The 13,426-nt window shown below is 49.6% G+C and overlaps 1 protein-coding gene across 1 annotated transcript; it reads right to left on the reverse strand.

Moving 5' to 3' along the window:
- Nucleotides 1-7,014: 7,014 nt before the first annotated feature.
- On the reverse strand, nt 7,015-13,226 carry Nkx6-1 (NK6 homeobox 1). The gene is made up of 3 exons (XM_052736002.1): nt 12,423-13,226; nt 10,635-10,807; nt 7,015-8,554 (listed from the first exon to the last, which is right to left on the reverse strand). Exons 1-3 carry the CDS (start codon nt 13,099-13,101, stop codon nt 8,303-8,305), a joined length of 1,104 nt encoding a protein of 367 aa, XP_052591962.1. The 5' UTR covers nt 13,102-13,226; the 3' UTR covers nt 7,015-8,302.
- Nucleotides 13,227-13,426: the final 200 nt, after the last annotated feature.

Raw genomic sequence — 13,426 nt, forward strand, 5'->3', positions numbered from 1 at the left:
GACTGTGTCTGGCTGGCATTGCTCTATGCCTGGTCCCCTGACTCCTCTCTGCTTGTTCTGTTGGGAGGGGAGTGTGAAAACAGAGTGTGTGAGTGAGCAAGGCATCATGGCACTTGTTTATAATCTCAATCCTTTGGAGGCTGAGGCAGGACAATCCTGAGTTCAGCCTGGCTTGGGCCACGTAGCAAGAATGCTGTGTCGTGAATGAATTCATGTATTCATTTTTACACCTTTAAAAAATCAAAGAAGGAAGAGCCTTCTGCCAACCAACTTCAGTAGTCAATACTCCTACTGAATGAGGAAGTGTCTGGGGACTTTCGGTTCAGCTCACATCTGGGTCTTTGCTGCTTTCCTCCCTTCATTCCTTCTCTGGAGGTCACAGCAGCTTCAGCAGGATCTCTCACTCCCCTTCTCACCTCATCATCATGACCTACAAAGACCCACAACCCTGGTTATCAAAGGGAAAGGTAATGGAGTGGGGAACTTCCAAACACTGAGTCCCCAACTTAAAAGTGTGTGTGTGTGTGTGTGTGTGTGTGTGTGTGTGTGTGTGTGTGTGTGTGTGTTTCTGGCATCTAACAAAGCAATGACGTGTGCCTTTGGTCTCCTGCCATGGGGAGAAACAATAGGAACAAGCAGGATGCAAAGCCTGTCAGCACTTTTCCATGTCTGAGGTTTCATAATGGAAACATGGTATCCATTTATATAGCCCACCTGCATACCATATTACAGGAAGTAATGTCGAGTTTCTCAACCTTGAAGAGCTGTTCTTATATTAAGATAATTGTACAGGGAAAGAAAGGGAAGGTTGCTGAAGTTACATGACTTACCTGGGATTAAGTTGGGATGGTGCAGAGGTGAAGAACACTTGCTGCTCTTGCATGGGACCAGGGTTTGGTTCTCAGCACCCAAATCAAGTGCCACACAACCAACTCTAGTTCCAGAGGATCTGATGCCATCTTCTGGCCTTCACACACTCAGACACACACACATAAAATAAAATAAATACATACTTTTTTTTTTTTTTCAAAAAGTGAGGAAAAGGAACAAAGGATTCCTGGGGCTCAGATGTTGCTTTAGGGAAATTAAGTGGGGCTTCCTTTTCACTCTTCAATGTCCTCCTGAAGTGTGTTCAAACAGCTTTAAGTGATCAGTACAGATGCCCCGAGTCTTTCCTTTCAATACATGACTTTTTATCCAAAGAACAAAAATAAATCTTTTAGATGCTTAGTTTTCTGTGCTATATAACAAATTATCCCCAAAATTAGTGGATTAAAACAAACCTTTTTTATCTGGCACACTGTCTGTGGGTCAGAAATCCAGGAAAGCAGGATGACTCTGACTGAGGAACTCAAAGAAGGTAGCCATCAAGAGGTTGGCTGTCCCCCGAGCTGGAGGATCTGCCTCCAGACCCTGCCTACACCCTTTGATCACTAGGACTCATCTGGACTTAACTCTGGACTGAAAATGTCACTTGGCTGATAGAGGGTTTGCCTGCCATGAAGGAAGCCCTGGTCTGATGGCCAGCATTGCCTAAAACAGTGTGTGGTAGTGCTGATGCCCAGCACCAGGAAGCAGAGGAAGAAGAATCAGGCTAAACTACAGGAGATCCTGCCTCAAAACAAAAACCTAGATTGTTAAAATAAATTGCTGGCATAAGCTTCCCCACTCCTGACCATGTGGACCTCTCAATAGAGTTGTCTGAGTAAAGACAAGAGGCCACTGACTTCCCAAGGCAGGGAGCCAAAAGGGAGAACAGCCATATTCTCTAATCAACATAATGCCCTCACTTAGGACCAGGGCACCCAGGCTCTACTTTTTAAAGGAAGGACTATCCCAGAGTTTTTGGAAATCCTTTAAGGACACCTCAGCTAGCTGCACTTTATATTTCACCCGAGGAAAAACAAACCTTGCCCTCAAGAATGTTTTCACTTCCATTTTATGATTCTTCCTGGACCGGGTATCTATCTTGCATTAAAGCTAAAGGTAACCTTGGACGAGACATTTCTTGATGCTCCACCAGAGGTTTCTGATGATAATGATGAGGTCGGTGATGATAAAGGTTTGGCTCCCAAACTTACCTGTGTCAGGCCTTGTTCTCAGAGCTTCTTACAAACTGACAGCATTCTCCCAACAACTCTGAGAGGACAGTGCCATTGGCATCCCTTTGTACGCCAAGAACACTGAGGCACAGGGAAGAGGCAAGTCATTTAACCAACACTGTACAGCCAAGCAGGGTAGCAGCTGTGTGATCTGGTGATTGTGGCAAAGATAAAAAAGTTCTCAGGCCCTCTCATTCTCTTGAGAACATAGGGTTTGGGGAGAAAACTTGACAAGCCCTTATAGATCAAGTGAATGACGCAGGAAGGGAAGAAGACACTTCCCCGGGGAAGAGAGGCTTTACAAAATTATTTTTAAGAGCTTAACCATACTGTTAAGAAGAAAGGCCAATGCTGCAGTTGACTATTAGAGAGGTGACTGAGAACTGCACCAATGTGTGAGGCTCCAATCAGAGGCATGGGGACTCCTCAAAAGCCTTTGCTTAAAGATGACTGTAGCCAGTCTATGCCCTACGATGATGATGATAACAACTAAGTGAATTGACTTCCAGGAACCTTACCTTTCTCTGTGCAATACAAGGACATTTGCCTCCCAAAACCTTTTCATAATTTATACTCCCTGACCAATTAAAAATCTGTGCACAGAGGTGAAAGGAACTTGCTCACTGGCTTCCTTCTTGAACTTCCTGTATCTGCCAAATCATGTAATTATCCCTCAACATTTCTTTTGGTTGTCCCCAAGAAAGATAAAGGCATTAGCATTAGAAAGTACTAGAAATTCCCTATAACAATAGTATGCACCTATCTAAACTGCATGGTAGAAAACTCTCCCTTACAATGTAGAAGGGATCTATCTTTGAGTACATCCTTATCTGAACTAGCCCTTATTTTCCAAAGAAGACACTGTGGCTAGAAAAGAGGCTTCTACTTCAGGTTGGCTGGAGTGGATGCCAACTGCCTTGGGAAAATTATATTTTTCAAAGCTTCTAATGTGTTACTCCATCGTAATGTCTGCTCTGGGGGCCTCAGAACAAGTGATACGCATTTAGACAGCTAATCTTCCAGTCACTGGGGTTAGATGGGAAAGGAAGCCAGAGACTGAGCTTAAACTCCAGTTTGTGGAACAACTCCAAGCCAGTCTCAGGGAAACACCCCTAACCCTTCAGTCACCCCGGTCACACCTCCTCCTCTCCATTAATTTTCCATTAATAAATGGGAGGCGTTGTGGTGCTGTGTTTTAAGAGGACCTGATCGGGCATGGTGGCATGGGCCCACCATCCCAGGAGGAAGGGCTGGAGAACCTCCAGTTTGAGGCCTGTCGGAGAGGGTCTCAGAAAGGAAGAGAAGGGGAGGGGATGGGGAGGAAGAGGAAGGGGGACCAGAAGGAGAGGAGGAGGAGAAGTGGGGAGAAAAGCAGCAGAAACAAAGGGAAGAGGAGATGAACAGAGGAGGGAAGGCAAAGGAGAAGAGGAGGAAGGAAGAGGGAGGGGAAAGAAAGCCAGGAAAGATGCATTGCTCGCTGAAGTAGCCATCGGAATCCTTCAGAACAAAATAGCACTTTCCTGAGGAAAGGAGGGGAAATGTACTGGAGAACTGGCTTAAAAAAAAACTGGTCCTGGGGGGGGGGGGACATTCCCTGCACGTCTGTCTGTGTGTGGGGTAAAAGGGGAGGGGTGCTGAAAGCAGAGAAGGCTGTTCAAATTAGCCTACGACGGAGTTTATAGATGAAATCAACACTTACCTCTGTTGTTGTTACACCATCCCATTGTTGAGGGTTAACAAAGGCGCCACTGTCTCTTTAAGCCATTCAGTGCTAGGAGTTCCCAAGTGGAATTTCTCTCTCTCTCTCTCTCTCTCTCTCTCTCTCTCTCTCTCTCTCTCTCTCTCTCTCTCTCTCTCTCTCTCTGTGTGTGTGTGTGTGTGTGTGTGTGTGTGTGTGTGTGTGTGTGTGTGTGCATTCCTAGTCCCCTCCATCAGCTTGAAGGGAAGGGAGATCTCTCCAAGTTCTCTTGACCCTGGATTGCAGAAGATTTCAAAGGCACCCTTAGCCTCTGTGACATAGAACATACAGTATGTCCAAAAAGAGCAGGGCTCCAGAACTCTGAGTCCCCCTCTCTTCCCACTGTCCTCAATAGGGAAAGTAAAAGTGGATTAAAGTGCTCACAGGCTTGGAAACATGTCCAGCACTCCTCACCCCAGCTTCTGGAAGGAAAGCATATGGGTTTGACTTCAGAATCCTGAATGTAACCCAAAGGGAAAATTAATCACTGCACAGGAAAACTGAGCAAGAACAGAGAACCCAGGAGCATGGCTTCCACTGCATGTCCCCCTCCCTCAACTAGCCTCCTCAATGACTTCCTTTTGAGGAAAAGACACACACACAACAAAAATCAAAACACGGTACCCTCCATTTCATGCACACACACACACACACACACACACAAACACAAACACACACACACACACACACACAAACACAAAAACACACACACACTTTGTTCTTTACATTTATTAAAGTCACTTGAGACTTTTTTTGACTTTCAGTCATGAACCTCTAGCTGGCGGCCTTCACCGGGTGCTCACAGTTGTTAATATCATAACATTTTTAAGCTGAGATGAACAACAACAGCAACAAAAGACAAAAGACCAAAGGATTCTTCCCCTTAGTTGCTTGTTGGGGGGAGGTGTGCTTCCTTAGTTTCCCCACCAACTAAGTCTTAGGAAGAACTTATCTTTTTGCGTATACATAGAAAGAAAGAAACCAAACCAACCCAGACAAAGGAAAGTTGAAGAGGCACCGTCCCATCCACTTCTCCCTTCCTACCATCTGTACGGGGCCAGTGGTAACCGGTGGCCAGCTGGAGTTTGGGATGGGAGTAAATTAACTGGAAACCTCAAGGCCCTGCTGAGAGCAACTGGAGAAAAAAAAAACCCGACTGGATACCAGGCAGTGTGGCCCCAGAGCCAGGGCCACCAGTCAGCTCCCTGCAGAACCTCATGCCACCAAGTTTGTCTTAGGGGTGGGGTGGAGTAGAGGCCACAGGCCCCCCCCCCATGTGTTCACATCTAAAGATGCAGAGCACAGAGAACCGTGACAGGCCCCTCTCCACAAGTCCAACCTGAAATAAACACTGTCAGCCTTCAGATGATTTACTTCCTGAGGAACACATTCCGTCCTACTCAAGAGTTTCCTATGACTCCTATTACTACTATGTCATCTCTCCCACTCCCAGTTACTGCTATCGTCATCCAGAAACGATGTGTCTAATTGAGGTGTGAATTTTTCTTCCCTTTGCTTGCCAGCTTCTTCATGCAGCGGAGAGGTTAAAAGTTGACAAGAGTGAAGTGGGAAAAGGACTTTTATTTGCTTCAATGAAGTGTCGATGCAAAATCACAAGCTTGTTTGTTCCCTTTCTCAAAAACAGTGAAGGACAGAGTGGGGAAGGAGGGAAGGAGAGAGGGAGGGAGGGAGGGGGAAGGAGGGAGAGGGAAATTGACAAAAAGAGGAAAAGAATTTGAAAGGCAGGAGGGAGATAATAAAATACTGGAAAAAAGAGAAGAAGGACGAAGGACAAAGGATGAAGGAAGAAAGAGAAGAAGGAAAATCTGAAAAGAGAGGAGTGTGGTTTCTTGCTTGTTCACCGTTAGGCTTAACCGACTATCACTCCAGCAGAGTAAAGTCTCCTTGGCAATCCAGCTGCCTCTCTCTAGGATGAATATCTCAGTCTTGCTAAGAACACAGAAACCAAACCGCATCTGAAACTTCTGGAGAACTTTGCAAACTGGAGACAATAAAAGGGGACGATCTTTTTCCTTCCTTCTTTTCCATCACGCCATCAGGAATATACATCACAAGAATTGCCATTAGCCATTCCAACTTCTGGAGAGAAAAAGGTGTTTTTAAAATACGCACCCTCTACAAAGCCAAGTGGTTCTCATATTTGCTTTCCCTGCACTAAAGAATGGGGGTACCACTGTTCTGTCTTTCTCTGGACACAAGCTCGTTAGCCTACATCATTAAGGAAAAAATATATCTCCCTGGACCTGTAACTGAGTGTCTGAAAATAAAACAATAACCAATTATGCCCATGCCCCTCCCAAAAACTCAAGACAGTAACTGCCCTCCAACACCCCAGATTAACACATTTTCTCACAGAGAAGCTTGGGGCACTGTGTCTGTAACGCTGAAGCTGCCAGATCAGGTCTTTTTTTTTTTTTTTTTTTTTTTTTTTTTTTTTTTTTTTTTTTTTTTTTTTTGGTTTTTCGAGACAGGGTTTCTCTGTGTAGCTTTGCGCCTTTCCTGGAACTCGCTTTGGAGACCAGGCTGGCCTCGAACTCACAGAGATCCGCCTGGCTCTGCCTCCCGAGTGCTGGGATTAAAGGCGTGCGCCACCACCGCCCGGCCCCAGATCAGGTCTTTTAAAAAGGCCTTCTCTCTGTTCACTATAGTGCTTGCCAAATTCGGGCCTCCTGACTTTCTGCGCTGGACTAGGTGACCAACGACTAAGGCAGAGGGGCAGCACCCAGCTCCCTGCTCCCCCTAAGCTAATTGAATCAGGGGTTGCCTGAGGAACTGCACCCCATACAAGGAGATGAGGTCTTCCTAGACTCCCCAGGGGCTTCCTGGCAAAGGAGGGGGGGATTAGAGAAAAATTAGGAGAGACATCAGAAGCATCCACCAGACAGTCCCAGTAAGCAGTGATAATGGGGGCTGTCTCTCCATCCTTCCACTCCAAAGAACAGATGATGGAGATGGTGCTACTGATGATGATTATGATGGTGATGGTAATGATGATGATGATGATGATGAGGAGGAGGAGGAGGAGGAGGAGGAGGAGGAGGAGGAGGAGGTGGAGCTACTTTACCCAGGAAGTCTATATAACACTTTTTTGTGCTCTTGACTTCTATTTGAAATGCCTGATGAGGCCAGGTGATCTGTACCCATTCATTCAAGGCAACAGACGTATTCAAACTATTTTTTGTTGCTTTTTTAATTAGATTTATCCTTTAAAACAGAAAGTGCATTACATTTCATGGATCTCGCAAAGGGGCTGCCTTTTCTTTACAAACCGAATTCCTCGTATAAATTAATAAATGTTAAAGAGGCTAATATATCACCGTTATTAGCTTAAAAAGAAAACAATTTACATATTCTATAGTATTCTTATGATACAAAACACTTCGAATTTAATTACAGCAACTAAATGGAATTCTTATGTTCTGGTCCAGAGCGCTTGTAACAATTCCCACCATCTACTTTTAACACGCATTTTTATCAGAAAGGGGTTAAATTAAATACAAGGTATTGTAACTCCTCCCTCCCCAATATTTTCTTTAAATCACTAATAAATAGCAACAAACGACTGTGCAATTTCGGAAGGGAACCCAGAAGCTGGTGTGAGAAGCTCCCGGGTCCTGCAATTTCAGGCTTTAAGTCCTGGGGTGGGGCGGGGGACCTGGGGCTGCCCTGGGGCCCAGCGAGGTTGGCCCGGCTCACAAGAATCGGCGAAGGGGGATAAGATCCAGAGCCAGAAAAGGAGTGAGTCGGGAGGTGTCTGGGGAGGGCGATGACATTCTTTTCTAAGATTCCCGAGTTAAAATGAAAGACGGCCAAGTGGTGTGAATATCTCTTAAAACCAACGGGAGGAAAGGTAGCCATCTCTTTATACCAAATTCCAAAAAGCATTTTACATTTTAAATATTCACAATAAAGTAACTTCTAGTCAGTGTGACTCACGATTTATTTACAAAGAGCCTTCAACAGGTTACTTAGTGGGCAGAGCAGTTGTGGGCAGCGGGAGCCTCGGTCCCCTTTTTCCCTAGGCGGCGACGCCCTGCCGTGGCTCGGAGAATCCCACCAGGCGCTGCCCGTCGACTCTTCAGAATTCTACCGGACCCGGAGCTCAGGGACCGCAGAGCAAGGGACCTAGCCTGGGTGGGGAGCGGGGTGGGGTGGGGGCAGGGCTGACGTCGCGGGTGGGAAGGGTCCTGGGGAGCCGCAGGGTTGCGGGTTCTGCTGCAAGTTTTTGTTTTTATTTTTTTGTTTTTTGCGCAGTGCAGTCGGCGGGCTCCCTTCTCATCCACGCGCCGTCCTACCCGCCCCAGCCCCCGCCACAATTTCTAGGTTAAAAAAATAGATATGTACATCTTAGAAAATAGCAAAGGCCCGGGGAGCAGCGGGGTGCTGGGGCCCGGGTTGGGGTTGGGGGGGGACGGGCTGAGGGGCGCGGTCGGGGCGGCGCTCAGGACGAGCCCTCGGCCTCCGAGGCGTGCAGCAGGAGGCCGCCGCTGCTCGACTTGTGCTTTTTCAGCAGCTGCGTGATTTTCTCGTCGTCAGAGTTCGGGTCCAGAGGCTTGTTGTAGTCGTCGTCGTCGTCCTCGTTCTCCGAAGTCCCCTTGAGCCGCTCGGTCTCCGAGTCCTGCTTCTTCTTGGCCGTGGCCATCTCAGCCGCGTGTTTCTTCCTCCACTTGGTCCGGCGGTTCTGGAACCAGACCTGAGCTCCGAGAGAGGGGAGGGCAGGGGAGGGGAGGGCAGAGGCAGGGCCGGGGGGAATTGAGCGCCGGGAGACCCAGGCTCCCACCTCGCCACCCTCCCTTGCGGGCCCCCCGGGTCCAGGCGTCAAAGTCAGGCTGCTGGCCTCGCTAACCCACCGCCGTTGCCATAGCGATAGTAACACAAGAGCGCTGAGGCCGGCCCTAAGACTTGGGTCGAGCTTCCCTAAAAATAAACTTGCTTTTCCTACGTTCCGACTGGAAACGGAAAACTTGCTTCGTTTTCCCGTAGTGGCAGATTTTAGTCCTTACTTGTAATCGTAGATTGAGAACTTTCAAACAACTACAGTGCCGTGTGATTTGTGATTTATCTTCCGTAAGAGCACAGTATTAAATCCAGTGGCGTCTGCTGTGTTTCTCACTTTTGAACACTTGACTGTGTACTTATTTGAGGCCTGAATCCGCACTAACTTCGTTGCTCGATCCCCCTCTCTCCTCTCCACAACACTTAAGATGCGTGATCCCAAGTTTTCTGATAAAACGACAACTTCAGTTCATTCATAGCAACCAATACAGAGGCGTGGAAACATTTAACGGCTCAGTCAGAATCATCATGGTTCTAAGTTTCTTTCCCTACCCTCAATGTTCATAAAACCAAAGGTAAAATATTAACATTAGTTGTTTTTTAATTGAAAGGTTGCCAGTTACATTATTTTTATTATGATCTTGTCTATTCTTTCAAACACTAGTGTAATATTGCTGTTGCCTAAGACATTCATTGGAAATACAAATATGTTCAGTCTGTTCATGATGTTTGACAGGGGTCTGACACACGTATTTTAATCTTTAGAACCAGGCACAAACAACCAATTTTCTGAACATTTTAAACTGCCCTCTTTTTTATGCTTCTCATCTGTTGTGCATTTTATTCAGGGAATTAGAATTATTAGGAAAAGTGGTTTTCTTTATATTGCTATAATAATTCACTTCCGGCCATATGGACATATTTATGGTGACAGATGAAGACCTCCAGATTAAGGTGGTAGGCTCTCTGGCCACCCACTACAAAAATAATTCCGAATGTGATGCTTTTCTAATGGCCACGTGAAAAATCTCGGCTGAAATAGATTGTGTGATGCTTGGCTAGCAGGGAAATAAAGTATCAGACTTAATGATGTTGCTCCTTAATGAGAAACAATATAACTAAAGGAAGCAGACCCCCACACACTCTCACCATAAAGAAACAAATGTAACAAACTGAACTGGACCAAGCAAACACAGAAACCCAGTAAACTATCAGATTGAATTTACACAGCGGATTCAATCCCTTTATTTCAGGGACAGACTTCTAAAATTTGATTCCCTAGAAATGAAGTATACAACTCAATTATAAGCAAAGTGACATCTTACTTGCAAATTTTCATAAACTGCAGTATCTTAATTCTGCGGATAAACTTGCTTTAAACAGAATTCAACCCCGTAATACCCTAAAAATCTTGTCAGCTCATTTGGAAAATTACTATTCCAAAATGATCATCTTCATCTAAGCCAAAAGCAAGTTATAAGTATTAAGTTCCTCTGGATTCATTTACCCCTAATCTACAAATTAATATAGAAGTATTGTGGTGCTGATAACCCGTTAGGAAATTATATATCTAGTGGAGCCTCGATCTGCAAACAAAAGCTTGAGTGTCTTTACAAATAAGCAAATCAAGCTTTCTAATCGGCTCAATCTGTGCTCAGATATATTTCCTTAGTGCTTTGATTCTCTGATAAAGGCGAGGTCCCCCAGTACCGGCTGCGGTCTAGATTAGCCTAATTTCTAAGGCGGGGACTGGATCCCTTTTGTTCATCAACAGTTTGCCTCCAAAAGACCCCAGGGTCTGGGGGGGGAACCCTCTCCTCCGCTCCCCACTTCTCCCCAGGCTCCTCAGAGCGCCCCCCACCTCCACCTAGTTTGTTAGTTTGGGGAGGGGGAAAATACAGGCGCGTGTGCGTGAACACACACACACACACACACACCACACACACACCCGCACGTCCCGGGAATGCTATCCCTGGGGGTGTCAAAGGTCCACTCACCTTGACCTGGCTCTCCGTCATCCCCAAAGAATAGGCCAAGCGAGCTCTCTCCGGCCCCGCCAAGTATTTCGTTTGTTCGAATGTCTTCTCTAGGGCGAAGATCTGTTGGCCAGAGAACGTGGGTCTGGTGTGTTTTCTCTTCCCATCTTTGTCCAACAAAATGGATCCCTGATCTGCAAGAACCGATATCATAACAGAGAGTGACCAGACGATCAGCTACAGTGCTCCACCGGGGGGGGGGGCGGGGGGAGCGGGAACAGGGAGAGAATTGGCAAAGCCATGCTTTGATCATAGACGCTTAGCCGTGGCCTGCACCAGAAGCGCACCCAGCGCTTCCTTTTGGCGGCTTGTGCCTGCGACTTTTGTCAAAGCCAGGTGCGGTTGGGGCAGCAGTAAATACTCTCTGCTTAACCACAGTGCCAAATGGCTAGGGAGACCACTGCTGAAGAGTTCGGGACTGAAATGGGACACACACACACACACACACACACACACACACACACACCCTGAAACTAAGCAGGAAGGCATGGGAAAGGTCACCCTCACCTCCCGGGGTCAGTCCCTGTTCGCATGGAAGACAAGTAGTTTGGTATGAAGGTAACTAAGTTTTTATTTTATATTACATTTTGTTCCCCCCACCACACACACACCTTGGTCACTTCTCTAACCTGTGTTGGGCAACAAAAGGCTCCTTGTGTTTTGCACACTTGAGAACTAACAGGTCCCTAGTCTGAGGCAGTTGCAAGCTGGGGGAGAGAGAGGGCAGGGGGACACAGCTTTTAGCGATCCCTACAGTCAACCCTGATACGTGTCCCTGACACCCCAATAATCCTGAGGAGTCACCTCCCCAAGAGAGCCTCATGTGATTCCCTCAGTTACTGAAGTTATCGCCACTAAGCCTCAAGTATGGAGTTCCAGTGACTTGGACTAACTTCGTCACCAGCAAAGAACAGAGTGAGAAGAAGATCTGAGCCGGGTCCTGGACGCCATCTGGGGGCTAGGAGCCTTCTAGGAGCTGTGGCCCACTAGCCAGAAGACTAGCAAGGCCATTGAGTTGACCCAGACAAAGTCTTTGGGAGCTCCATTTTACTGCTCCGTCACAGGTCACATTTATCTCCCTCTCCTTTCTTGTGTTAGGTCATTGAGTGTCAAAATCCCTCCTCAATGTGCCCAGATCCAACTTGCCCAGGACCTGGAGGAAGGCCCAGGCCCCGAAGCTCCTCTCCCCAGTTCTGGGAACCACCGGCTGTGGACAAGTGTACTGGAGGTGTGCGGGGAGATGGCAAAAAATGTGAGCTGGAGACGTCAAGGGAGGAGGTGTGCGTGGGAATGCCTGGTTTTCCTGGGGCGGTAGGTAGTTGCCCTGCCTACCTACCCTCTTGGGTTTGCGGAAAACCCGGGTCAGGCTTCTGAAGCCTTGGGGGCGGCTCAGGTTGGCAAGAAAGAGCCAGAAAAACAGGGGTGCAGAGGTCGTTTCCCCTGCTTTCCAACTCTCTTAACCCAGAGCTGGTCAGTTTCACCAACAGCCCAGACAAAAACTCGCCCACTGCGCTGCGTTCCATCCAGACACACGCTCTCCCGCGGAGCCCAGGCCTGCCCGAGGCTTGACGAGCTCAGGAAAGCTTGCATCCCTTGTTAGACGCCCGGGCCCAGCCACCATCCCGCTAGTCTGGCACTGTCAAACTCCTGGGGTGGCCAGAAGGACCGACCCACCCGCCGGCACACTAGGGGACAGGACCCGAGAGCAGGCATAGGAACGCGGGGACCCGGGCCCGCGACAGTACTCACGGGGCGTACAGGCCAGGCGTGCGTCCCTCCACGGCGGGCTCTGCATCACCCCGGGCCAGAAGATGGGCGTCCGGCCGGGCAGCTCGGCCAGGGGCTTGGGGTACCGGCCCACGGCGGCCACGGCCGCGGCGCTGGGGCTGAAGTAGAGCCCGGGCGGCGGCGGCGGCGGGCTCAGGCTGCTGAAGCGAGGCAGGCCGGCCAGCAGCCCCGCGGGCGACGAGGCGGCGGCGGCGGCGGCTGCAGCGGCGGCCGCGGCGGCCGCAGAGGCCGAGGTGGCGGAGGCGGACGAGGAGGAGGAGGAGGAGGAGGAAGAGGACCCCGAGGGCGAGGCGGAAGGGAGGGCGGCCCCCGAGGCCACCGGCATGGAGGGCCGGCTCAGGATGTCGTTGATGCCGTGCGGGGTGGCGGCCGAGAGCTGCGGCGGGGGGCTGCTCAGGGACGAGAGGCCCCCCGCGGCCGGGGGCTTCAAGCCGCCGGGATTGTGGGCGCCCAAAGGCGGGGAGGGCGACGAGGACGAGGAGGACGAGGAGGAAGAGGGGGGCCCGGTGGGCAGCGGGGGGTAGGCGGCGGGGTACAGCGGGGTCTTCATCTCGGCCATGCTGTGCAGGGCGGCCAGGGGCGGGCTGCTGAGCAGGAACGCGCTCTGCCGGGGGCCCTCCATCGCCCCCACAGCTAACATCCCACAGCCAGGCCCGAACCCGCAGCCGCGCAGGCCGGTGGCCCCGCCGGGGCTCCGGAGAGCCCGAGGCGCCGGGGATTGGGGGGCGCAAGTGGAGTGTGGCTCGGCTCACTCGGAGGCGACCACCAGCCAAGGGAGCCCGGGGCCGCGGGCGCACGGAGTTGCTGTCCGGGCTGCGCAGCAGGAATGTCCAAGCGCCCGGCGGGAGGCTGCGGCCGGCGAGGGCGGCGGGAGTGCGGGCGGGCTCGGCGCGGCTTCGGTTCGGAGAGTGCCGGCTTCGGTTCCGGGCGCTCAGAGCGCTCTGCGTCTCCTCTTCTCCAGCCCC

This window comes from Peromyscus californicus, unplaced genomic scaffold (genome assembly GCF_007827085.1).
Source record: "Peromyscus californicus insignis strain IS unplaced genomic scaffold, ASM782708v3 Scaffold_13__1_contigs__length_99412109, whole genome shotgun sequence".
NCBI lineage: Eukaryota > Metazoa > Chordata > Mammalia > Rodentia > Cricetidae > Peromyscus > Peromyscus californicus.